Below are 27,178 nucleotides of genomic sequence, written 5' to 3'. Positions count from 1 at the left end.
AATGCAAAAAAATTATAATGTATGATAAAGATTAATATATATAAGAAGTTTAAATATAAAATAGTAAGGATAAATACCCCCACTAAAAGAAATGGACAAAAAAACATGAATAGACAAGTTACGACTGGCCTATAAAAACATGAAAAGTATTCAAATTCAGGCATCAAACGAATGCAAAATAAAATCAAATATTATTTTCTCCTTACGAACTGGATGGTTTTCAAAGATGCTATTCCAGTACTCTAATAGAGAAAAATTTGGAAAACAAAACAAAACCTAATCTCCACCCCGCCCCCAAATAAGAAACTGGTTAAATAAACTATAGTATATCTATACAATGTTAAGATATAAAGCAATTACAAGTCTGTGAAAAAAATATCAATGATCATAGGAAAATGGTCATGAGAACTTGGATGAAAGGTAATTCACAGAAAAATAAAAGCCTTATCAAAAGCCTGAAAAAGATCTGCCACGTAATAAAGACTTATACTGACTGAATATATAGAAAGAGTAATTAAAAAAAAAAAGAATATTCACCCAAATTATTACTCATCCAAGTCATGGTGAATCACTTGCTTTCCATCAAATTTCTAAAATGAGCATGCATGACTTTTAATTAGTGAAGAGAATATGTTAAAAAATATTTATTTTTAGTAAACTTGGCCTAAACTGAGACAACTTTATGGAAATTCTAATCTGTAAGTCAGTGTACTGAATATGTAACAACATGGTTCATACTCATATAAATATCCTCAACAAACTTTTGTGAGTACTGTGTACAACGTAACAGATTCATATACAAATGTAATCAACATTTTGGATTTGACATACCTTAATCTTTAAAACTATTTTTAAACTAAAAAAGAAATTCAAAACATATTGCAAGTCACACATAATACCCTCTGTTTGTACTGACTTATGGTGTATTTTTCTCTTCAACCTCATTTATTGTTATTAGAGAGAACTTACAGAATGTATGTTAATCAAGACCTAAATTCCTTAATGAGAAAGGGACAAAGGAGACAATGTAGATTTTTACAAAGGTGAGAAACAATAAAAAAATGAAATGGGATGTTTTTGGCATTCTAGTTTTAACTGGCTTATTTTCTAAATACTGTAATTTATTTTTAGAATGTTTACTTAGAAATGTACTGTGTGTAAAAGCCACCAAAATATATTTAGAGTACAGATCTTAAAAGAACATCACCATAGTAGTGATGAATTCTTGGTGAATGGGTTTCACACATATATTTAAAACTTGGAAAAGACTCTACAGTGATTTTACCACACATACTTTTGAAGATGTTAGCAAAAAAGGATGTAGTAACATACACACAAAAAAAGAAAATCTGAGCATATCCTCAGAGGAAGTATTTATCTGGTGAGAGGTACAGATGCTGTCATATCTGCTTAGGTTTACAGTTCATGCCCATATTACATGCATGATGGCAATATTATAAGGATAGGCACATCTGGTAAATGACACCCAAATGGCATACCAAATAGCAACACTTAATATGGTAGATTCTCAGACTTTTTCATGTGTAGGTTCTAAAGATTTAATATCCAATATTTTTCCACTGCTGAAGTCAATTTAAAATACATTACTAAAGTATTTAAACAGAGATTTGGGATAACAAAATTTATGTACTGATAGAGGGGTTCTATATAAACTAGTTAAACATACTGTTTCAAATAGAAGATAACTTTAAAAGATAATTCTGATGTAGACTCAAGTTTGTTTTTACAGAAAATTACGATAAAACAAACATTAAGGCAAGAAACCTCCCAGATTTCATGTTAGACTTTGTCTCAATTACTGTATTAATATTAATTGCTACTTCTATTTAATTAGTCAATCTACTGTTTGCACTGGAGAAGAAAAAGCACTCAATGGTTCTTGCCAAGCAAAGGAAGCATGCTGGTATTTAATAATTCTCTCTGTTCAAAGTAATCTTGATATCACTGAAGAAAAAAGTTACATCACTCATCTGACCTTCCTAGTTAATTCTTCTCTGATTGCTCCATTAAAACTTTCCACAGATGCATGAAAGGGCTCCTTAATATTTCATGCCAGGAATTCCAAAGTAGTTGATATTCTGTGACACTATATCTGTATTATATGACTACATGCTAACAGTTAACACTACAGTTAGGATTTTAAGCATACAAAAAGATGGTGCACAAATTGTTTTTGGTTTTTGTTTAGGTTTTATTTATTTGATGGAGAGAGAGTGGGAACAAGCAGGGGCAGGGGCAGGCAGAGGGAGAAGCATGCTCTCTGCTGAGCAGGGAGCCAGATGTGGGGCTTCATCCCAGGACCCAAGGATCATGATCTGAACTCAAGGCAGATGCTTAACTGACTGAGCCACCCAGGCACCCCAAAGACGGCAAATCAATTATTAAACAACTGATGTAGTTGTGGCAGTGGGCATCACAGTTTAATGAACAATTATTCTGTTTACAGAATAATTTTAGGAACAGTACGAGTTATAGAAAAAAGGGAAAATAGGAACTGAAGAAGCTCAGAAACTTTGTTGAACCAGATGCCCCATGAAATTCAATCCCGGTCTAAGAATTTTATGATAGTGGGTAAGAAGGAGGAAACAGAAGACTTTCTTTAATTACGTGTACTATCAATGAGAAATAATTTCCATCACAGACTTAAGCACTAACATAATTTTTTCTCAAGATTTTATTTATTTATTCATGAGAGACAGAGAGAGAGAGGGAGGCAGAGACAGGCAGAGGGAGAAGCAGCATCCCTGCAAGGAGCCTGATGTGGGACTTGATCCCAGATTCCGGGATTACACCCCAAGCCAAAGGCAGACGCTCAACTACTGAGCCACTCAGGCGTCCCATCACTAATATAAATTTTAAAACAATTGTTTTGAAAAATCATTACACATATCTAGGAACAATAGATTTACTTCGCATATTACTTATGTGTCAATCTTGTTATCTACATTTTAATGTGAAATAAACTTTGAATAGGTTGGGAAAGTTCATCTTTAAACAGAAATTATATTTAAGCTGTTTTGACTTGTAGCATAGGACTTTATTAGATCTCCATAATCATCTAATGCAACCTCAAATACCAATTACCTTGAAAACAATATATAGGGAATTACTTAAATCAAATCCGGCATATATTAAAAATCTAACTGAAGAAATCATTAATCTATCTAAAATAATCTTGGTAAAGAGACTACTCTTTTGCTATAGCCTCCTTAAAATATGTCAGATAGATGGTTACATACTTTCATAGAATGCCCCTTTCCTCCAAAGCTCTCAGCATGTTTATAACCAGGTAACTATTTGTGACTCCTGATTAATGATTACTTCTTCGGCCTGACCTTTCTATGAGGGCAAGAACTTTGTTTCACTAAATATTATACCTTGAGCACCCAGACCAGTGTCTGATTCAATAAATACTTGCTGAATAATTGAATGAAAAGTTTATATAAACTCTACCATAGCTGATGTTGAGAGCCAGAAATTAAGATTTAAGGAAAGACAATAAAATGGGCAGAGCACAGTTATATTTTGCTTTTAAGAAAGCAAAGGACTCCATATACTCAGTACTAAGAAATTAAGGAGACAGAGAGCTATTACTAAATTACTGGTCAAATATTTAAGCACTCTTCTTTATTTCAGGCAATTAAACAATTTTTCCCAAATAATGTTCAAGGCTCACTAATTTCACATTAAAAATAAATCCAATGCAAAAAATTATTTTTCATTGTATCCTTTATTTGGCATTTTGAACAATTACCCTGAAAAGAAAAAAAGCCAGTGTGGAAGCTTACCTGTTGATTGGCTGGTGCCATCAAACAGGTCAACAAGGTCACCAGACGACTTGCTGCTAGGCACTGAAGTCTGAAAACACAGAGAAATTAATAAGCTTATTCTACTATTTTTCCTAAATCTGCTCTAGTCATCTCTGATTCTCAGCTGAGACCCAAATACTTGTAATATAATAAGAGTACATTTAGTTTTCTGAAAAAAGAGAAATGACCTTGAAGTTTTATGGAAAGAGCGCCATTTTTAAGTAATTCTATCCTTAGCACTGTTAAAATCGCTAACATCTAATCTACACTGTTTTCCCCATTTCTTTTCCTACTGCATTTCACTCTGGAAAACATACCTTCCAGATGCCACTCAAATCTTAGTGTTATATATCAGAATCATATGAGACCAAGATCCTATCCAGCTCTAAAATTCCATGATTTAATGACTCTTTGATTACTGTTTGTACACCATACAAGTCATTCTATGTTGTTTGATATACCTTCACATCTAATTGCTTCACATTTATTCCCCAAACTAAAATGTGGGGCTGGAGTTTACAATGATTTTTCTCTTCCCCATAGTCCTAAGTGCCTGGGTGCAAATGTCCTGTATGTTCAATACATATATAATAAATTACAACAGAATTGCTAGGCAATAGGCAAACACTGTAAGCTCCTACGCATGTTAATTTGAGCCCTAAAGATGAAAACCTATATGCTGGTTCAAAAAGGTGTTGAGATTGAAAGAGATTAAGCAGTTGACAAACTTTCCAAAAACTCTGGCCTTTTTTTTCTTTTTGGAGGAAAAAAAAAATTGCAAAGCTTACACTATAAACTGTTTATGGCAGAGTGAAATATATTTAGGTTATACTACAAACTGATATTTAAAATCTTTTAATATACAAAAATATTAATTAATCATTTAAAAAAAGTTATACAGTGTGGCTGATTTTCCTGTGCAACCTTATGTGAGTTCTCCCTTTAACAGTTATATGTACTGAAGCTTTAATTGTGACTATCTACCAGACCCTGTACAGTCGTCAGTAAGCTAACTGTATCTACAGCAGGGGAAATCTAAGACCACAAAGGACAGAGCCATTTCCCCTCTTTAATAACTACGACTGAAGTTGAGTTTTTTTTTTTTTTAATTTTTATTTATTTATGATAGTCACACACACAGAGAGAGAGAGAGAGAGAGAGAGAGAGAGGCAGAGACACAGGCAGAGGGAGAAGCAGGCTCCATGCACCGGGAGCCCGATGTGGGATTCGATCCCGGGTCTCCAGGATCACGCCCTGGGCCAAAGGCAGGCGCCAAACCGCTGCGCCACCCAGGGATCCCTGAAGTTGAGTTTTAATTGAAGTTTTCATCAAAACTAAAAAGATGGGTACAATTATACACAGATGATATCTGGCAAATCTTGACAGAGGAATTGTTCTTGCCACTAAGTATGACTAGCTTTATTTTTAGAGTTAACTATAATTTGTAGAACACATACATTAGAAAAACGTTTTCCCCAGCTTTTTGCTACTTCTGACGCAAAGACACAAGTTGGGTAAACACTAGTCGGGAAGACTGACAAAACACTAGCTTGTGGCCAGGTATCTAGTAGGTGGATTTCATTTCTGTGGGGTGAATAAAAAACAAATGAAGAAGGTAGAAGGCAGTGCTGCTACTAATCAGTAGTGACAATCAGGCAAATAGGCCTCCCTTCATAGGCAACATCTCTATATAAAAATGAGACCATTTCCCCTATATATCAATACTTGGTCCTCTTTTGTCATTTCTTACATCTTCTAAATACTCCTCTATTTTCCTTAGTAAATCTCATCATGTTTGGCAACCAGTAATAGTGTCTTGAAGGAAATAAATGCACCATATTCCAACTCGCCACCTTTCCCAAATGAACCGAAAATGTCATTTCTACTTTCATAGAAAGTGTATACACAATTGTGCAGCAACTGGACAGGTTTCTTCCCCCAAAGAGATTTCTTATTATTAATGACTCTCAGTAATACAGGCCAGATGATCTATAATTAATATGATTGCCTAGGAATGCCCAACCCTATTAATGCAGTAATTCTAGAAGTAATCTGTAAGAATAAAACTGTGTAGAGTGTGTAAACTTGTGCCATTCCCACCTTCAGTGAAGACTGAGGGGTATGAGTTGAAGCATTCTGATCCGGACTTGCTTTGTCCCCTGTGTAATGTGCCGCTGCTCCAAGATCAATGGTTTTGGAAGGATTTGCTGTGCGCTTGTGTCTGGTTGTGGTGGTCTCTGTGGCCTGTGTGATATGGATATGCTTTGTCGTCACAGTTTCCTCTTCATCTTTGAATTCACCTTTGGGAGATCTGCCTCTTCTTGCTTTCTTTTCCTCATCACTGTCGCTAAAAGATATTAAAAATGAAGCAAAATAATAAGACTAGGGATTATTTTAAAATGGAGCCCTCAGTGATTTGAGCTAAAGAATTTCAAATGTAGTAACTCCAAAATTCCATACTCTATTTGACAGGGATCAACAGAATGTTATCTAAGTTATCTGAATAATGATATGTGTTGGGGAGAGGAAATGAGAACCCGTTCAATTCCCTAGGTAAGTCTAAAACACTGCTACAAAAACAGATTTACATAAATGTGTACAAATAAAAAAAGTCTGAAGTAATTCAAGTGTTTATGTATTATAGATTTAAAGCTTAATTAAAAAATAAAATGACAGTATTATCATGTCAGAATCAACTGAAGAGATCCTGTGAGCTCAAACATCTGCATTTGATGACCATTTTCTTGAAATGGATGGTGTGCAAACTACAGTCCCATTTAAATAACAATTCTGTCACTGACTTATACACAAATACATCATAAAATATTACAATTTCAGTGGACATATTTTCAACACTATCCTAACTAAATTTAAATGATTAAATGCTCACCTGTAAATGCAAAAAAATATAAAGTATTGCACTTTACAACATTAGTGCTCTATTTTACTATAGTGTAGGGAGATGAAACTTTTACCTTACTATGAAAATTGCTTTACAGGAAGCAAGTATACTTGAAATGTTTTGAAATAATTCCTTTTTAAGGCATATTCAAAACAATTTTCCCCCCTTTTTAATAAGGCAAAAGAAAAACATACATAATAAAAAAAAAACTGAGTTTTTCACATGCCACAAATTAAAAATGTCAGCACTAATTTGTTCTTCAGTAATATAGGACTGAGGTTCTCTTCTGGTACAAGTAAGGCAGAGAGAAATTACCTGAAACATTGCCTACATTACTTAATTTTAGAGTAGATGATTTAATTTATAAATATTCTGAAACAAAATGCTTAAAATTCTCCTTAAAACTCTACTAATTTATCCCAGACAAATCTAAAGCAATTTCTACTTAAATATAAATCAATTTGGAACCTCTATAAATCAAGGATCAAGAATAGCTTCCCACACAGAGCAAAAGGGCTAAATGTATTTTTATCTATTTAGCATTTTAGGGAATCTACAAGTTCTGATTAGGTGTTCAAAAGCCCTTGTCTCTTACCAGTTTCTCAGCAACAAATGACTTAAAGGTTCCCATCATCAGCCCTATAAGTAAAGCTAAATTTCTTATCTTCCTGAGGTCCAATTTGATTTCAGTGCAAGGTAATTTCTTTATATGTTGAGAATATAAAACTGACTAGCACACAATGAAATGGAAGCTTCATATCTGATCAATGTTCAAAAATTCTTGAATCTAATAACGAACTAAAAATAAGTCTGTCATTCTGGTAACATCCCAGAGGTCTCATGCAACTTTGTCTAAAAGTCTACTCTTCTTTCACAAATACTCAGATCCCTGGTGTGCTCTTCAGTTACTATGATAAATAATACACACTACATTTTTACTCTTAAACCTGGATACTTTATGTAAAAGACTTAGGAACTGTAGCAGAACTTGTCATAGAGGCAATAAGAAAAAAAAATCAAGGGAGAGACAGAAGAAAAAAAAAGACAAAGCAAAAAAAGAAAAACTAAGGGTGGCAGAGTAAAGCAACACACAAGAATGTGCATAGATTTCTAACCAGCCTACCCCAACCCACCTGATCTCCACATCTCTTCAGGAAATAGCAACAGAATATATGGCCACTATGTTTTCTAAGCCAAACTAAAAACATAAACACACAGGCCATGAGAACAATCATGAGAGAAAAAATTGAATATTCACAGAATATTTGAGTAGGCACAGTTTCCCAAGTTTAGTGTTTGTTATTTTAAATATACAGTCTTCAATATAAATGAGCTAGAAATGTAGTTGTAAAATAGATATATTTAAGGTACTAAAAGTAAATTCTGGCTCTTCAAAGATTATATTCCAGCAGCAGTCTTAAAAAAGACAGGCATTTGAGAAATTTAATAAATACAGAAACATATTGAAGACACTAAACACTAAACAAGTATTTTAAAATTGCTTCAAAATTTTCTTTTTAATGACCCCTAAATCTGAACCATTAAGATTTTTTTCTTTTTTTAGCAAAAACATAAAGGAGAGAGATGGTACTTAGTTATAAGAACTCACTTGAAGGAACAGCTCTATCACTAACCGTTACTTTAGGAAAGTTCCACATAGCCTGACTAGGCGTCAGGTTTTACTTTTAAAAAATAAGAGTAAAATCCTTGATCTAGCCTTTCTAATAGAAATACTCTGAGGCACAAATGACAAAGAACTTGTAAAACCTGCCTTGCAAATAAAGTGCTATATATATTACCCTTTTAACTTTTATATAGTTTATAGCTATATGGGTAGGTAAGAACAAAAAGTGAATGCTGCAAAGTTCAAAGTATTGTTCTACATAAAATGAAATACAAATGCTCTAACATCAAAAAATATAGTTTATGAAAATATAGATCTACACTTGAAAACATTTTAGCTTAAAAATTCATTTGAATTTTTTTTCCTTGTATACACTGGCATGGAATCATTATAAAATGTCACAGAGTTAAATTTCAAACCCTTTAACTTTTGTTTAAACTTATTTAGTGAAGTTTATTAATAATAAACTTCATTATCCCTCAGCAATAACTTAGAGACTGGGTGATCCGATGCCCAAATGCCAAATGAGCTATGAAAGTTCTTACTGGGAAAATTCTTTTCAATAAATAGCCTGAATAAAAACATACAGAAAATGTGATCAACTTTAGAAATAAATGGACATACACAACATGGAATATATCAATACTAATTACAAATAATGTTTGACCTAGCGTCTTAAAAACAGCTGCAGAGTACTCACATCAGCAGCAAATACACTAAAACTGGAACAACACAGAGAAGATTAGGATGGCCCCTGTTGAGGGATGACATGCAAATTCATGAATCATGCCATATTTTTATATAGAGCATTTTTAAGGGCAGTACAACTATCCTGTATGGTTCTATAATGCTGGATATTATGTATTTCTCAACTGCACAACACAATGAACCCTAACGCAAATAACAGATTTTATTTAAGAGTATACTGTATATCAAGATTGGTTTTCAATTGTTAATAAATGTATCACACTGATGCAAGATGTTAATAACAGGAGAAATTGTGTGTGTGTGCGTGCACGCAGACGTGTGAGCACACATGCATGCACAAGGTGGGGGGTTAACATGGCAACTCTGTTACTTTATGTACAATTTTTCTGTGAACCTAAAACTGCTCAAAAAAATAAAATCTATTAAGAAAAAAGAAAAGTTGAACTTTAGATAAACAAAAACCCAGCTGCATAAATTCAGCACCCTTTTCAAAGGACCCAGGAGACAAAGCGTTAATACCTGCATCTTTCTGGAGAGTCTTCTCTATCTTTCCTCCGGAACTTGCTGATGGTGTCATCAATTGTGCTTCCAATTTTATCACTCAGTTCACCTAATTTATCACTGAATGGAAAAGCACTCTTGTTTTTATCCCACTCTTCATCCCATTTTGATTTGGGTTCAGGATCGTATCTTTCACCTGCATTAAAAAGAAAAGCAACTTTAAGGACATTAAATTCAAAAGGTGTCTACAGTCCTTATTTCTGAAGCTTTTCCTCATAATAAAATAGTTTTCAAAGGAAAACAGAAAGCTCCCACAGTGCTGAATCAACACAATTACAGCAAGGCACAGCATGTAGTGCCAGTCATTAAGTGGCAGGAATGCAGATTCAAAAGGTTTTGTTTATGAAAACTTACACAACCTTAATGCACAGCACAGCATTATCTGTAAGTTCTTAAAAGAGTAGAGGAAAACACAAAAACCAACATAGGCTATATAAGTCAAAGAGAAATGGAAATTTTTTTTTACAAAAGTCGTATAATACATATTTCATTCTTGTCTCTTAATGGTTCTTCAATTATTAGAAAAGTATTGGACAGCAACAGTCTCTTAAAAAACACCAACTATAGGACACAACACATGTCCCAATATGCTGAAAATAACTATTATTCTTTAAGTGTCAAACTAGAAAAATAACGGATTTTATGGCATGGGAAAGCATCTTTTAATTATTATAAAAAGAATATTCTAACCACCCAAAACTACACAGACTAGAATCATGAAATATGCTCAAGCAGTTCAGAACAGTGATGATCTTTCAAACACCAAGTCTAAACATATGCCAGGATGGCAAAACCTAGGGTGACTCTGTGTGAAATTTGAGAATGAAAAGAACAGATCATGGTAAACAAAAACCCCAAAATGTCAAAATTTGTTTCAGACCTTGACCTTGGGGGCCTATCCAAACTCAACCAAAAAGCCAAGAGTAGACAGTACAGAGAAATCACATGAGGTTAAAAAGAAGAAAACAATGAAAATTAAGGCAGGCTAAAAAGAAAAGGGAAAAGTGCAATGACAACAAAATAATCAAAAGGTAGCTCAGTCTTTGTGTTCAACTTTGGTGAACTAGTTCTGGTGGCAAAAAAAACCCTTTGGAGACTGAATAAAACCATTCTGTAGAACTGCCTGCTAAAACTGCCAAAGCCAAAATTTTCTGTAGGAGGATTTTAAGATATGTCCACTAGATCTGAAAGTGACCATCAACTTAAAAAGAATATGACAAAATTTTAACCAGATGGCTTTATAAAAATGAGTGGTTTTCCAATAACATGAATGTACATTTCAATGAAAGTGTAATAAACTAGACTTTGAAAAGACAAATTTATAGGAAAAATGAAAGCAGATGCAAACAAAGCTGATTAGTGTGATGGACATATTACAAAGGTATCAGATTACTGGTAAGACACCATCTAAGGTCAATGAAAAGACATAAAATAGTTGAAGTTGATTAGTTAAGTCTTTGAACAATATATACATCACAAATATAATTTTAAAAGAATGTGATGCAAATATGTAAGATGTTCAACTCTCTAATGTAGATGTTGTAATTAGTTCACAGAGACTGAGACTTTATTCAGTTTTCTAAATCTAAGTATATAAATTATATAAATTGTGCTGGTAAAAAAAAGGGTTACAAGCAAGTAGAATGAAGAAATGAGTTGCAAATAGCAATTTCTCCTCAAAAAACATGTTAAATTGCTCCTGCTGCTTTGAAAAAGCTAAAGAATAAAATAACTACTTAGGCAAAGAATCCAAAAACTTGTTACTCTCCTAAAATAAAAATTCCAAAACTTATTTATATGATTTAAGAGAAATATTTTTCCTCAATTCAAGAACTTTTTGTGATGCTTAGTCATAAAAAGAATGGAATTTTCCTGTTAAAAATGTCCTTTAATAATTAAGTACAGTATTTTTTCTTTGAGAGCAAGGAAGCAAAGCAGCGAAGTAGTGAAGATATTATTTTGTAGATAATCACAAGAAATAGAAATTTTTACATGGTTCTAATGCAGGAGTTAAGATCCCAATGTAATCCAAATACAAAAAAACTTCTGATATGGGTGGGAGGTAGTTGGGAAGTCCCAATCTGTGGCTGAGTATACAGAGCACTAGCCTGTCTGTATATATACAAAATGACCAGGAGATGGTCAGAGTTTACAGAAGACTGAATGAGTCTAAAGGGACATGATATAATGGAGTTTTCTTATTTTCCGTGCCTGTTTCAAGTACCTAGTGATCAATTTTAGGGAAGCTATATTATATTAAAAATAAACATAAGGAGTCAATGTTACAGCAGCTCTTAAACATGTTAGGAAAAATAAAGTGATAGGCCTAGGTGAAAAACTGATAGTACTGTCACCTTTTTCTGTGTCGAATTAAAGTATTGCTTAGTTAAGGGAAGAGACTGAGGCAGAACTAACTTATAGGAAGCTTACCTATTTTTGGCCCAAAATAGAGCTAATGTGCTTCAAATAAGGAAAATGAAGCTCTTTATCAAACTTCATATTTTTATGCTCTAAACGGTGAGGACAGAAATCTTTTTTCTTTTTAAATCAAGAGGGAAGAGTATATATCTGTTTTATTATGTCAACTTAAAGTTTATAATCATTTAATTGATGACTAATGGTTAAAATAATATTCCTGAACCCACAAAAGTAAAAAATAGAAAAGAAGATTCCTAATATCCATATAATAGAAACCAAAAAGAGTACTTCATATATTTTCATATTCTATTTTTTGGGGAAAAAAAGGAAAGTTATTTTGGTCTTTTGTATTTTAATGATTCTTAAAATATATCCAGGAAGCTAAATGGATGCACAGGTGTCAGTTTGTCTTTGATACTCACTGTATCTGAATCCTCCAACACTGTCTGAGGAAACCCCAACATATTTGTCTTTGTTCTTCTTTGCCTTCTTTCGCTCTTCACGAAGCCTGTCGTCATCCTGGGCAAATTCAACCAATTCTTTCACCTTCTGGCGAATATTTATACCTTGATCTTTGCCATGCTCATCTGTGAGGATGGTAAGGGAGAAACAAAACCTTAAGAATTAATAAATATCAAACCCTTTAACACAAAAAACAGACATGAAAATTTCAACATAAAAAACCAACTTCAATATTTAAAATTAACAAAAAGAGGCATATAGTGCTACTGAATTTCGTCATTTTCTCATCAGCAAATTCTAAGTCTTGTGATTCAATTCTGGCTTGTAAGAGCATGTAAAAGTGAATTAACAAGAACCACAGATATTGGTGCTATGTAAGATAAATGAAAGAGCTACTAAAAAGCATTACTAATGATGACCATATGAAAAAGACTTATATCCATAAATGTTTTCTTTTCCTACTGTAGTTTAACAACAAAAGATTCACTTTAACATTTTAATGACTAAAATGTACCCAAATGCTTTGGTTTCCCCAATACAAGTTTGGAAACACTAATTACCAGAATTTAGTGTAGCTGAAAAACTGAATTTTTAAAGTGCTTTCAACTGGGGTACACAACAAAATGAAATGTGGTTTATTCTGTATCCTCGTTCACATTCAAAACACACTCTGGCCTTGCTGCCTTTGCACAGTAAATATTATTTGGTGGGAGGAAAAAAAAACCCAGCTTCAAACAGATGTGTGTGTTTTGGAGCTCTAACCTTTTCTTCCCATATGATTAAAGCTATTCCTTTATGGACACCACAGGGGACCAGTCTCCAGTGCATATTTTAATATAAACCCGAACACTCATGTTGTGTTGGTTCTGTTGTTATTAGCCAGTCTTTTCTGCAAGTTCTTGTCTTCACTAATTAATACTCTAGGGCCCCACGTCTTGGATTCTGCACTCGTCACACAACCAGCAATAGTCACATTCTAATTAGAGCAGAGAAGCTTCTAAGCTGGTTCAGGTGACTGACAACTCCAACTACTGTTTTAATTTGCTTATAAGGTTTTTCTATTGCTCACCTACAAAGTGGTAATTTTCCAGGGATCGCAAATCATAAATGTGTTCTCTGGCACTTGTAACAACACGCTCTGATCCATTCCTTATGAGGTAAGCTAGAAGCAGCAATGACTGTAAAAATACAAAGCACAAAATGATTTAACAAAATAAATTCTGGTAGAGCTTTGGTGAATGGTTAAAAAAAAATAATTCCAACATTAGCAAATAATCTTTGCGGGGGTAAGGGAGAGGGCAGGGGGAATGTCTTTACCTTATACTGGACTTTAAATACATAGTCAATTTGAAATTCCTCTTGTAACCACGGTAAATAATTATAAGTTGTCCATTGTTACCATGTGTCAAAAGATTAAGAAAAAATAGCTCTCTGATGTTAAGAAATACCTGAATATATGATACAAATAAACACTAAGCTTCTGGAAAGTGGCTCAGTTTTTACTTTTCCTCTAGGCAGTACAGAATGGTGAATTGTTAGAAACATCAGTTAAAGAGAACAATTATTTAGTAATTATATGATCCCATAGCATTTTCCCCAGATCAAATTAAATTTGGAAGTTAATGATGTGACTTTTGTTTCAGAAACTAGCTGCCAACAAATATGAGAAAATAAAGGTTTTATGGGATTTCTTTTTGGGGTGATGAAAAAATCCTGGTATTAGGTAGTGGTGACTGTTGCACGACTTTGTAAATACACTAAAAACCACTGAATGATGCATTGTGAACTTAACTTTGCTTGGTACAAACCTCACATAAAGAAACAGCAACTATTTTATCACAAATATTATATAAGCTAAAAGAATGACAGTGAATGTTTTCAGAAACAAATAACATCAAAAACATGAACTAAATAAAGCATTGCTCTTCAATCCTGGAAGTCAAAATGTTGCTTTCAGAGTTTCAGATATAAACATTATATGCCATTTTGAAAGCACAGGAATTTGAGTAACAAGAAAATATGGCGGGTTTGGGAAACAGATGACAATCTTTAGAATTCTACATTAGGTATCTGATAAAAAGTACATATTTGGAAATTTACAATGTTAGAATTTTAATATGTTTTAGAATCTCTATATTTTAAACTAACATTTCTGGTGCAGAACACTGTGTTAAAATTATTATAAATTAGGCAAATTTTATGTAGAGATGAGAAACCATATTACACTGTGGTTTTCATTTTAATTGCTCATACACTAAATATGCATCCAGCTGTGGATTCATTACTTTTGATATGCAAATATATTTTTGGTAGGAAAAATTTTAACTACTAAATAAAGATATTTTTAAGTATTATTAACATTAATTTTAAACATTTTACATTCAGAATAGTTGTTTATGGTGACTAGCAAATTTTCTTTTACCTGTTTAAGAATATCCTAAGATTTAATGTCCTTCATAATCACTTATGTATGCATATCTCAAAATTTCAAGCATTTGTTTTCAACATGTCAAGCAATAAAAACAAAATGACGTCCATACCTTGTAAACTCTTCTCCAATTTTTTTTGTTGTCTTTTAACATTCGTGACCAAAGCATGTTCATAAGTTCTGGAAATTGTTCATACATAAATGTAGCCCTGAAAAAGAATAATTTTCCTCAAGACTTTGCAATACATTAATTTTAACAGTAGATGGCAGACTTGTTCTAAGTTACTGTGTTTTCCCAAAGAGCTTAAAAAATTTAATAAGCTTAATACAAAAAATTTAGATATGTTTCCATAAAAATATTTTTCTCATAGTTTGTACAATGTCTAGGACACATGTAAATCCCACTAATTAATCTCATCCTTTACAAGCCCTTTACTTACCAAGATGGTGGTCCAGATGCTCATCAAAAAAAATTTCCTAACTTTATTTCAAGTTATTTTATACATTTCTCAAAATTTTATAAAAAGCTACAGTAAGTCTCTAAACTTCGTTGAAAAATTTGGTAGTACTTTTTCGAGCTAATTTTTAAGGGGAAATGGGACTCTGCGTAGAACTTCCTCCATTAATATCTGAATGATTATGCAAAATTTGTATCTGGCAGCTAAACTGTTTAAAACTGAAAGCAAATTTTGTATTTCTATGTAAAGATAGTTGGATTCTTTCTGCACTGCTGAGTCAAATTATCACTTACTTGGCAATCTCTCCCATGAGTTGCCCAGAAGGTCCCCAAGGATCATCATTCGTTGCTTCTCGAACCTTAGACTCGATCTCTGAATAATTCATAACCACATTGGTGCTGCAGAGAAAAAAAAATGCACGCACATACACACAAAGATTAGCATCAAAACTGAGAAACACATGAAAACTTAATAATGACACTACTGGGTGTCCTAATGAGATACCTCTACAGGGTGGGAAAGAAAACATCTTTTGTGCATAAGCTATTTCGAGGATACTATAAAACACATTTAAGTTATATTTAAGAAAATTTTATTATTCCATTAGCCTCCCAGAATACAGATGAGAGATTACATTAGAGCTGGCATAAGTCCAGTAAAAAATGGCTTTGGGTCAAATTAAAAAGGAAACTGAAAATGCTAGAGTCTATTATAAAACTAAGTTGTCACTTTTCCAACCAGATCTGGTTTACATGTACTCTTGCTTTAACAGAACTTCTGTAAATTAATCAGAAAAATTATATAAGAGCAGGATATGGGCAGCCCCAGTGGCGCAGAGGTTTAGCACAGCCTGCAGCCCGGGTTGTGATCCTGGAGACCCAGGATCAAGTCCCACGTTGGGCTCCCTGCATGGAGTCTGCTTCTCCCTCTGCCTATGTCTCTGCCTCTCTCTCTCTCTCTCACTCTCTGTCTCTCATGAATAAACAAATAAAATCTTTAAAAAAAAGAATATTATCTATATTGCATTAAAAAAAGCAATGACAAACTTCTAAAATTCTAGAAATTCTAAAAATATTTAAAATTGCTATGAAAATTTAACTGTAATCACTTGGTCTTTTTTCACTTATTTTTAAAAATTAATTAATTTATTTTATTTATTCATTCATGAGAGACACAAAGAGAGAGGCAGAGACACAGGCAGAGGGAGAAGCAGGCTTCCCGCAAGGAGCCCGATATGGGACTTGATCCCAGAATCACACCCTGAGCCGGAGGCAGACGCTCAACCAATGAGCCTCCCAGGAGTCCCTTTTTTCACTTATTACATCACATACATTTCCTATGTCACTAGTTACCTTAAGCCTCACTTTTGATGGCTACATAATATTCCATCAAGAGATTGTATGATAACATTTAACTTTCACTTAAGACTTCAGTAGTGGTCAGTCAAGAACATGGGTTCTAGGAGTCAGAAAGATTAGACTCCAATTACTCTGTGACTTTTGGCAAAAGTATTCTTTTTTTTCTCTTTTAAGATTTTGTTTATATATTCAGGAGAGTAGAGAGAAAGAGAGAAAGGGAGCACAAGCAGGGGGAGCAATAGAGGGAGAAGGAGAAGCAGGCAACATGCTGGGCTCGATCCTAGGACCTTGATCATGACCTGAGCCAAAGGCAGATAGATGCTCAATGAACAACCCAGGCACCCCTGGCAAAATTATTCTGTCTATATTCCAGTTTCCTCAAATGCAAAATGGGAGTAAGTAAGAATACTACCTCAAAGGGTAGCATCTCAAATGGTTTCTACTAGCACAGTATGAGACATACAGGAATTGCTCAATACAGGTTAGCTGCTATTACTATTATTATTATTACAGACAACAATCAATTAGAATTTAAAAATATTAGTATTTTTATAAGAATGAATTAACTTTGAAAAGGGCACCTTAAAATTAAGATACAAGATGGCAGCAAAATGTTTGCTTATTAAAACAATTTCCATACTCCTATGAACTTAAGAATTGAAAGACATTCTAAGGAATAAAGAAATGCTGTGAAAATGTGACAAACTGTAGCAATATTCAATTGACATCTAAAGCTCCTATTATTACTGAGAGCACTTATAATAGATGCTTATGAATATGGTCATTCGAATCTTCAATTTTAAACCCTTCAATTAAGCCTTAGAAATAGAGAAAAATCAGAATTTGTTAACTATTACATCCATATACCCTACTCTTGCTGTATGGTTTTTCAGCTATCAAAAACTTATATTTTTTAAAGGAAGAAAGGTTTGATTATAATTGGTATTCAAACCTGTTTCTCAAATATAAAGAAATACGAATTTTAAATTCATTGCAAACATTTCCCTTTCTTTGCCCTTAAAGAAAGAGACTAATAAATGGTTTTGGGTCAAATTTTAAAGGAACCATTACACATATAAATATGACTTGCCAAATCACAGAATAAATCTAGGTTCTAGATTTACATTTGGAATACTATTCTACTAAGAAGAAAAGTGAAATCCTATTACTTTCTTTCAAATTTTGGAGAAAGCTGCCTCCTAAAATATCAACTAGTTTGATAACAAATACAAATTGTTTCCCTGTGACATAACTTCTACTGCCTCCTTTAAAAATTAAGACTATTAAAGAATGAATTTTCATAAAAACCCAGTAATGATTCTATTGACAATAATTTTATGTATAAATACAAAGGACTAACATTTTCTCTAATTTCTTCCACAATGGAAACAAAATAAAATCAAGGCAGCCAATGACATATGCAATTTAAGATGCCACAAAATGATGGATTTCAAAATGCTTTTGTTTATCCTAGTGGCTGAAGAATGCGTGGTTTAGGCTGTTATAAGTGTCAACATGCAGCTGTGGGAATGAACAATAGCAATTAGGATTATAATTCACCCAAGCATTTCATTACCAAGAATGCACTTAAAATCTGTTTGCATTGTTTAATTTGCTAGAGAACAAGATGAAAGGAGTTAATCTCTAGTCCATGCACATGAAATATTTTTACTAGAGCCTTCATAAATGCTGTAGCTTTCAGAACACTACTTTCCTTGTTCAAGCTACAAAAGCCCATGGGTCAAATGAGAAAGGTCCTGTTTCTCTAACCCTTCACAAGATTCTTAGCTGAAGGCCTGTGTGTTTGAGTGCTGTGTGTTTACAGGGAGAGGTGGCAGAGAGCCAATAATTTAAGAATCTCCTTATTTCTTTGGTTGAAAAACAATGGGAACTATGTAAAATGACAATTTAGCATTAGAACACTTACAATATAGTTACAAAGTGTATCCACAAAAAGATATGGCAGTAAAAACAAACAGTAACAAAGTTACAACACTTCCACAAAGAAAATCAGGCTCTATTTTAAAGCCACTTTCCAGTGAAACTGCTGCTTCAGAAACTGCAAAGAACTCTTAAGATGAGATCCAATGGCCATAAAGAATTCCAAAACAAAGTATTTTTAAGCTGTACCTAATTCAGAAACAAATGTAAACTAAAACAAACAAAACATGACACTGTATAGTTTGGCCCTATTCCAGCTCACTTAAAAATAACTATTTCTAAAAAGGTAGAAATGGCATTTTGATCCTTCCTTTCCCATGTTTTCTGCTGCCCTCAATCCACACCCTACCCATAATTCCAGTGACCTTTTCAAAAAAGGAGAATAACCCTTTCCCTCCACCAAAAAAAGAAAAGTAAAAAAAAAGAAATTATCTCCAGATGTGAAAGGAAAAATAGCTAGTTTAATTCCTAAAACTTCTGATTGACAAAAAAAAAAAAAAAAAAAAGTTTTAAAAATGGATACTTCAGACACTAGAGGGGGCTGTTCCAACAGTTTTTTAACACACAAAACTCAGACAAAGGTCTAGGATGTGTTCTGCAAACAAAATTACAGGAAATTATCAGGAAATAACCAAAGAGTGAAGAATGTAAGAAGCTGCTCGTGTTCTGAAGATTTTACCTTAAAGCAATATTGAATCACTGCTTTTTACGAAGATAAAATCCACAATTAAAATCATTATTGTCTGTATTAGTAAGATTCTTTATTGCATCTATAAATGCTTTTACATTTGCTCCTCACAACACCCCAACAGGTAGGACAGGACTAAGGGAGTCCCCAAGTGAGAGTACTTAACCCTGGACAACTCAGCACTGCTCACTCACTAGATCTTTAATGCCAAATGCTGAAAGTTACTGCCCTCAAATTCTGTACATATGCTTCTATGGCTGTGTCCAAGCAAAGCCAATGTTCAATTATTCAAGGATTGATTATTCACTTTGTAAATTATTAGTGTTCATTTTGGCTCTCCTCTTTATTCCTCATTTTCTATTTATTTCACCTCTCTCTACTGATAAAATACCAAGAAATTTTATTTAACAAGTTTGGGTCCAGATTTTAGAAGCAAGACTCTGGTTGAAAGTAAAAGCTAAAATGGGGCTTCTTTTCTTTTTTTTTTTTTTTTTAATATTTATTTATTTATTTGTTTGTTTGTTTGTTTATGATAGTCACACAGAGAGAGAGAGAGAGGCAGAGACATAGGCAGAGGGAGAAGCAGGCTCCATGCACCGGGAGCCCAACGTGGGATTCGATTCCGGGTCTCCAGGATCGCGCCCTGGGCCAAAGGCAGGCGCCAAACCGCTGCGCCACCCAGGGATCCCTAAAATGGGGCTTCTATTCATAGATGATCAATGCTTCTTCTAATCTGCATTAATGAATGACAAGAAAAAATTTGAACAGACCTTATTGATATTTGTTCTTGTTAAAAGTTCAATAATGCTTTGTTAAAACAAAACTATACACACCAAGAGAAAAGGTAAAGCTTAGGTATTATTCAGTTCTACCTGCTAACAAAGGAATAAGGAAATTGAAACAGACTGATTTAAGTATTTTCCCTAGGTTGTCTTAATTTTACTTCCTTTTCAAAAACTAGAGTCATATTTTTAATGTTTTCTTCTTTTAGTTTTAAACATATAAAGACTTCATTCTGAGATCAGGAAAATATTTAGCAGTTATTTTCTTTTAGATCTTTAATTGTACGCATGCATATGTATATCCATCCACATTTGCAGACAGAGTCCATGTAACAAGAAAACAGGCAGCAAGAGACAGAGACACAGTGTTAAAAGTAATGGTTTTAAATAGTATTTTTTTTCTTTATACTTTCCTGTATTTTCTGAATTTCCTCCCATGAATAGTTTACTATAATCAAGTGAAAAGTATTAAATGCCCCTAAAAATAAAAAGTACTGTATCATCAGTACATGTATTGTTATTAGCAACTTTTTAACTCTTTATAGGCAAATAAGCATCATGGTAGACCATGGAAAGTATAATTTATACTTGCAAAGTCTCCTTTTATCAGGCTAATAAGGGCAGCGAACTAGTAACTAAAATGTACGTATACACACTACAACATGTATACCAAGTGCTGCATGTGTAAAACTACAGGAACAATTTAAGTACCTAATATTAAAATTAACATGTTTTTAAGAAACACTTCTAGAAAAGAATGATTCCTGAACATTAAAACTTATATTTAAAAGCCACCTCTTTATCTCAATGTCACAAAGGTTTCAGAAAATACTTTTATGATACAGGTAAAACTATTATGCTCCTTGTAAAGTATCAATCTTTCAATAAGTTAAAAATAATAAAACACCCATAAAATAAACACTGAAAAAGAAAGTTTCCTCAGGTAACAAAATTTTTTTTTATGCTTGTTCCTTTTTTTTTAAGCTTCCTGCCAAGACATTAGGAAAATAGTTTTAAGAATACTTGCTCTAAAAGTTTGATTGTAGACCATGTTATACTCATTTTTTCATCAAGGGATGGCTTTTACATTACCCTTATGTGCAAGCTGAATATTTTATTCAGTATAATAATATTCTTCTTATTATTTTTTAAAGATTTTATTTATTTGATGGAGAGAGAGAGAGAGCACAAGCAGGGGGACCAGCAGGCCTCCTGCTCAGCAGGAAGCCTAATGTGGGGGGCTCCATCTCAGGACCCTGGGATCCTGACCTGAGCTGATGCTTAACCGACTGAGCCACCCAGGTGTCCCCAATACTCGTATTTTAAAATCAAGTAATATGTATTACAGTCCTGTGAACAGAATCAGATTTGTGATCAACAACCAAAAAGTCTAGTACTCCTAAATCCGACAAATCCATAACTCTCATTGTTAGCAGAAATCTGAAATTGGTTACATAGAACAGTGTGAGGAGGTGGAAAAGCTCATTTGCTTGGCTGGATATTTGCTACCCATAAAAAAAAAAAAAAAAGCCTTCTTGATCTGAAAAAGCAATAAAAAATCTTAACACAAGAAATGGTTCAGTAGAAGAATTAATTTAATGTCACTAAAGCAAATATTATCATACTTGATTATATAATATCTTAGGTAAAAAATAAAGTAATACAAGGAATCAACTACAGTGCTCCCTCCACACCAGAAGAATAAACCTAATAAAATAAATATTGGAAAGTAGAGAAGAAAAATTATAACAAACCTAATGCTGGCCACTCTCTCTCCAGTGCTGCCATGCTGTCATTATCAGCAGCAGCCCCTTCTACCAAATAGAAAAAATGAGTGAGCAGAGAGGAAAAATATATTTTATAGCAACTCATTGGTAGAGAAGTTAAATAAACTCACTCAGTAGCACATGATTAGTAAACAACTGATGTTTAAATTCTTCTAGGTTTCCTAATTTCAAAGCCCATGTTCTATTATGCCACAATTCCCTAAAATTAGAGAACTGGGTAATATCATATGACCTAAAAGAAAAAACTTGCTAATTAATACATTAAGATGTCATCTGGGCACCTGGGTGACTCAGTCGATAAGTGTCCAACTCTTGATTTCAGTTCAGGTTACAATCTCAGGGAAGTGAGATGGAACCCCCATCAGGCTCCATGCTGAGTGTGGAGCCTGCTTAAGATTCTCTCTCTCCCTCTCCCTCTGCCTCCCACTCCCCATTTTCTTAAAAAAAAAAAAAAAAAGATGACATCACAAACTGCTACTAAAAGAACTAAATGTTGATTTAATCTCTAAAGAAATATATTACCAATCATGGAAATTACATTTTCTTCATCTTTACTACATCTTAAATACAAAGTATCCCAACTGGAAAAGAGGAAGCCAACATGCCCTACTCAAATACAAATTCTCTTAAGCAAGGTAAAAAAAATAGTTTGAAAACTGAAATTGAAGACATCAAAAATCTGAGACTCTCTTATCCATTCTTTTGAAGAAACAAGATTTAAGGAGAGTAACCTGGTTACTTAAAAAACATGCCCTATTTCAATCCACTTTTATCATAAATATGTGGGATGCTCATGTGCATATTATTTATGACTTCACCTATTTACACAAAGGACCATGCTGGATTATGCACCTTCTGTTTTCCTCTTTACTTTTCAAGAGGGAACACTAAAAGACTAAATGCTGAAACATGAAACTCTGCTTTTAAAAGAGCCATCAAGAATCTGCACTGAAATACTACACCTCATCCTTTAGCCATCATAGGAAAAAAAAATTAACACCAGATAAATATTAAAGAACAGTTTACTGACAGGTTTTATGAGAAAGGAGAAGAGTTCCACAGTTTACTTTTTAAAGCTCCAACTTTTTGAAGTTCTTTTTAAGGCAATTCTGGATACTCAAAGATCAAGTTAGATACTGTAACTGGGTACGGTACCTACAGCATTTTAAAAACATAGTACAGCCAAAAAGCCGCCTAATTCCAAACACAAACTGCCTGCCTTTGCTGAGAAAACCACAGAAAATGTACTAATGTTCAAAAACACCCTTTCAATTTTCCTTCCCCATATGATATGATAATAGAAAAGTACCTCTAGCTGATGTAATTCTAACTGAAATTCTAATTATTTAAAGTTGTAAGAAAATTAAGGGCTATAACATACTCTTTGCGAAGCCAAAAACTATTCTTCCATCATTCTACCACCAAATTCTGTGATCCATCCTGATTGATGTTGGCCTTCAATTTCAGTAATAGTTCCATCCAGTACTTTCATGGGGTTGGGAAACTGAGAGTACAAAATTGAATGACTCTTGATGTTTTCCTATTATTGAATATTGTTAATTGGTAACGGCTCAACATTCTTGTAATCTTAACTCAAATTTTTAGTCTGCATTTGTACTGTTTATAAAGTAGAAAGATAAATTTTATAAAAATATATTTTCATTTTTTTGCAGGGGACAGGAGCATATTAAAATTAAACACTAAACATACTCTGCAGGTAGAAAAAACTAAGAACAAACCTAACATCTGTTAACAATAAAGACCTTTGTTTACTATCAAAATTATGAACACAAATGTTTGTACAGACTCCTGATAGTCTTCCAGATTCGAACAAGAGTTTTAAAGTATTCTGTATATATTACACTTCCCCAACACAGGGTAACCAATAATTAAATTCATCAAGTTTTCTTTCTTAGGTATGAAACTTATGCATGGCAGAAAACTCATAATTTTTTTTTTTACCGATTCCATATAGATTTGATCATGTCATCAGTCCAAGGTACTACCAAACCCAATGAGTTCCTCTCTAAACACGCTTTATAAAGCTACTATTTTTCATCTATTAATCATTTTCTTAGGCTCTGCCACATTCACTACCAGTATTTTCTTGAGTTGTTTTTCACAAAGAAATTAAGTTACAATAGCCACAGAGCTGCCCCATGGATTTCAGTGCCTGGTTTAGCTAAGTGACTTGTTTCTACACATGTAAATCAGATTTGGATCATAACAAAATTATACATTATTTTCTGTTAACAAGTCTAAATCTGTTTTAAAAAGTCAAAACTCAACAGAGAAATCAAGAATCTTCGGCACCTGAGTGGCTCAGCATCCGACTCTCAGTTTCAGCTCAGGTCACAGTCTCAGGGTTCTGGGATCGATTTCCCTGTCAGCTCCATGCTCAGCTCAAGTGTGCTGGAGATGCTCTCTGTTTTCTTCTCCCCCCAACCCCCACTGGCCCACTCTCTCTTTCTAAAATAAATCTTTAAAAAAAAAAAAAAGAATCCACTGTATTTTAGAAAGGAGAATGGTTACAGCGTAAGAAATGTAATGCAAAAAATATTTAAAAACTTATCAGTAACTGGCATTAGCCAACTTATGACATATTTTCTCTTCTAATCTGAAAATATGCCTATTACAGATCATCACTACTCCAAACGAGATCCTTATCTAAAGATTTCAAGCTTTGGGATGCCTGGGTGGTTCAGCGGTTGAGCGTGTCTGCCTTGGGCTCAGGGCGCCATCCTGGAGTACCAGGATAAAGTCCCATATCAGGCTCCCTGCATGGAGCCTGCTTCTCCCTCTGCCTGTGTCTGTCTCTACCTCTCTCTGTGTCTCTCATGAATAAATAAAATCTTTAAAAAAATAAAAAAATAAAGATTTCAAGCTTAAAAAGTGGCATTCCCACTCCATACAATTTCAAATTGTACATTAAATAAATACTTGGTCCCTTGCTTATGGAAGATGACCTAGTATTTCAGGAGAATTTCCAGTACTGATTCTGTTACCAGTTTACAAAAGTAAAAACTAATCACTTACATCTAAAATTTCTGGGATTTCTAACCACTGACACATTCATCACTTAAATGTAAAGCTGTCATAAGATGTAACTAGCAGAACTAATGCCTTATGAAGTTTTTCCCAAAAAAACACCACTGAAAATCATTATTTTATGGTTTACATAGAATGCAAGGTCAGGAAAGGTTACACAAAATGAGTAAGTCTTAAAGGAGTCAACACTCCAAATTTAGTTTCCCATGGAAAACTATGTACCAGATTAGAATGTATATGTAAATTGATCAAAGATAAAAACTTATGGAAACAGTGACTAAAATACCTTTTCATATTAAAAAGTCATTAATTATTTATAGTCCAACATAAAGTCTTTAGGGAAACACTAGAAGCCGCACATAATTATTCCAATGCTTCAAAAAATTTAGGAATTGATCCAAAACAAAAAATACTTAAAACCAGGATGGTAGTTGGATTTCTGCCCCTCAAAGTCTGTCGTTTAATTCTCTTTTCCAACAGTTACGAACCTCTTGATCACTATTAAGTGTGACTTAAACTGGCCATTTTTCAAGGAAATAGTTTAGTAATTTATGTAACAGATGTGCAAGAAAAACTACATGAATGAGAGTAAGCCAAGAAAAACATCCTGATGTCCACAACTAAATTATGACCTGTGGGAGGAAGAAACTATAAAATTATTTCCCTTTCCTTACAACTTCAGTGGTTAGCAATACCAAATAAAATAATCCATTTGATAGCAACCTATTTTCAAATATTAAAATAGGCCCTGGCTCCAGGAACTGTTTCAAAACATAAGGCCACCCTATCGGAAAATACTACACATTTATGTATTTTCATAATCTACTTCAGCTTTTATGGCTATTTTGTAGAAAAGCAAAGTAATATGTACATTAATTGACCAAAAATTTATTAGAAATTAATAGGGCCCAGGTGCTTCGGTGGCTCAGTTGGTTAAGTGTCTGCCTTCAGCTTAGGTCATAATCCCAGGGTCCTAGGATTGAGCCCCACATTGGGGTACCTACTCAGCAGGAAGTCTGCTTCTCCCTCTCCCCCAGCTCATGCTCACATGCTCTCTCTCTCAAATAAATAAAATCGGGCCCAAATGCTCTCAGATCCCTGGACAAATAACTACTTTGTGTCTCAAGGCTCCTCATCTCAGATAGTTCCTATGTGTAAAAGAAATGAAATGAAACGTGTACCTACCATTTAGCACACATCGTTATTTTTCTGTCAGTATTTAGTTTGAAGATATTCTTATATGGCCCCTTACAGTAAACTAGCATAAGTATATTACTCACATCTCATTCATTGTTGCAGAACTTTGTAGCCACTGTAACTAGCAGCTTATCTGACCCACAGTATAGATACTGAAATGAAGATTTTAAGGACAGAAGTATATAGCAAGGCATAAACAACTTTATTATTAAGAAGTAGCCAAAGGGAAAAAAAAAAGGTAGCCAAAGAACTGAAAATGAGTATTACTAAGAAATAGGACAAGTATTCATTAATACAAGCCCCAGCACAGAACTGCTATTTTACACTTAAGAGAATTTGTACTTTTGAAGTTCATTCTCCTTATTAATCTTGGGGGACACCTGGGTTGAGTGTCTGCCTTTGGCTGAGGGCATGATCCCAGGGTCCTGGGATCGAGTCCCGTACCAGGTTCCCTGCAAAGAGACTGTTTATCCCTCTGCCTATGTCTCTGCCTCTCTGTGTCTCTTATGAATAAATAAATAAAATCTTAAAAAAAAAAAAATCTTGGAGTATACCACCTACTGTGAGCTACAGTTTTATTTTACATAAAGTAGCAATTTCCCCTTTAGTGGTAATCTGAACATCAGCTGATAAAATAAAAAGTGTCTTTGGGATTCACTAAGCTCATTTATATCTATTACTGGAGTTGCACATCCCAAAGCAAATTATACCAAAAACAAAGACTTTTAAGCTATTATAATAAGAAGGGAAATTATCTAGCATGAGGTTTTAGGTCTACAAGTCAGGAATATCAGAAGCTGCAGAATTCTGAGCTTTCAAAATGCCAAAAAAAAAAAAAAAAAAAAAAAAAGGTCATATAATTCACTCTATGAGGTAGCTGGCTGAACAAAGCATTTTAGAAGGGCCACGATACCTGGTTTCTATATCCTGTTTCCTCTGCAAGAACACAAATCATTAAACTAAGAAATATCTGCCTGTTAATGCGT

The 27,178-nt window shown here is 33.7% G+C and overlaps 1 protein-coding gene and 1 non-coding gene across 4 annotated transcripts in view; one reads left to right on the top strand and one right to left on the bottom strand.

The window, feature by feature from the left end:
• CLINT1 (clathrin interactor 1) overlaps nucleotides 1–27,178 on the bottom strand; it is a 58,919-nt gene that overhangs the window by 12,013 nt on the left and 19,728 nt on the right. For all 3 annotated transcript variants that reach the window (XM_038534898.1, XM_038534899.1, XM_038534900.1), the window contains exons 2-8: nucleotides 15,685–15,789; nucleotides 15,046–15,142; nucleotides 13,575–13,683; nucleotides 12,466–12,630; nucleotides 9,584–9,761; nucleotides 5,931–6,177; nucleotides 3,810–3,879 (exon numbers count right to left, since the gene is read on the bottom strand). In XM_038534898.1, coding sequence (XP_038390826.1) covers nucleotides 3,810–3,879; nucleotides 5,931–6,177; nucleotides 9,584–9,761; nucleotides 12,466–12,630; nucleotides 13,575–13,683; nucleotides 15,046–15,142; nucleotides 15,685–15,789 — 971 coding nt within the window. The remainder of the gene's footprint in view (nucleotides 1–3,809; nucleotides 3,880–5,930; nucleotides 6,178–9,583; nucleotides 9,762–12,465; nucleotides 12,631–13,574; nucleotides 13,684–15,045; nucleotides 15,143–15,684; nucleotides 15,790–27,178) is intronic.
• Nucleotides 9,049–9,155, top strand: LOC119871671. The gene has a single exon (XR_005358746.1). It is a non-coding gene; the product is annotated as a U6 spliceosomal RNA (small nuclear RNA).

The sequence above is a fragment of the Canis lupus genome, chromosome 4, assembly GCF_011100685.1.
Source record: "Canis lupus familiaris isolate Mischka breed German Shepherd chromosome 4, alternate assembly UU_Cfam_GSD_1.0, whole genome shotgun sequence".
Classification (NCBI taxonomy): domain Eukaryota; kingdom Metazoa; phylum Chordata; class Mammalia; order Carnivora; family Canidae; genus Canis; species Canis lupus.
The sequence above is the reverse complement of the archived record's forward strand: the minus strand, read 5'-3'. Positions and strand labels throughout refer to the sequence as shown.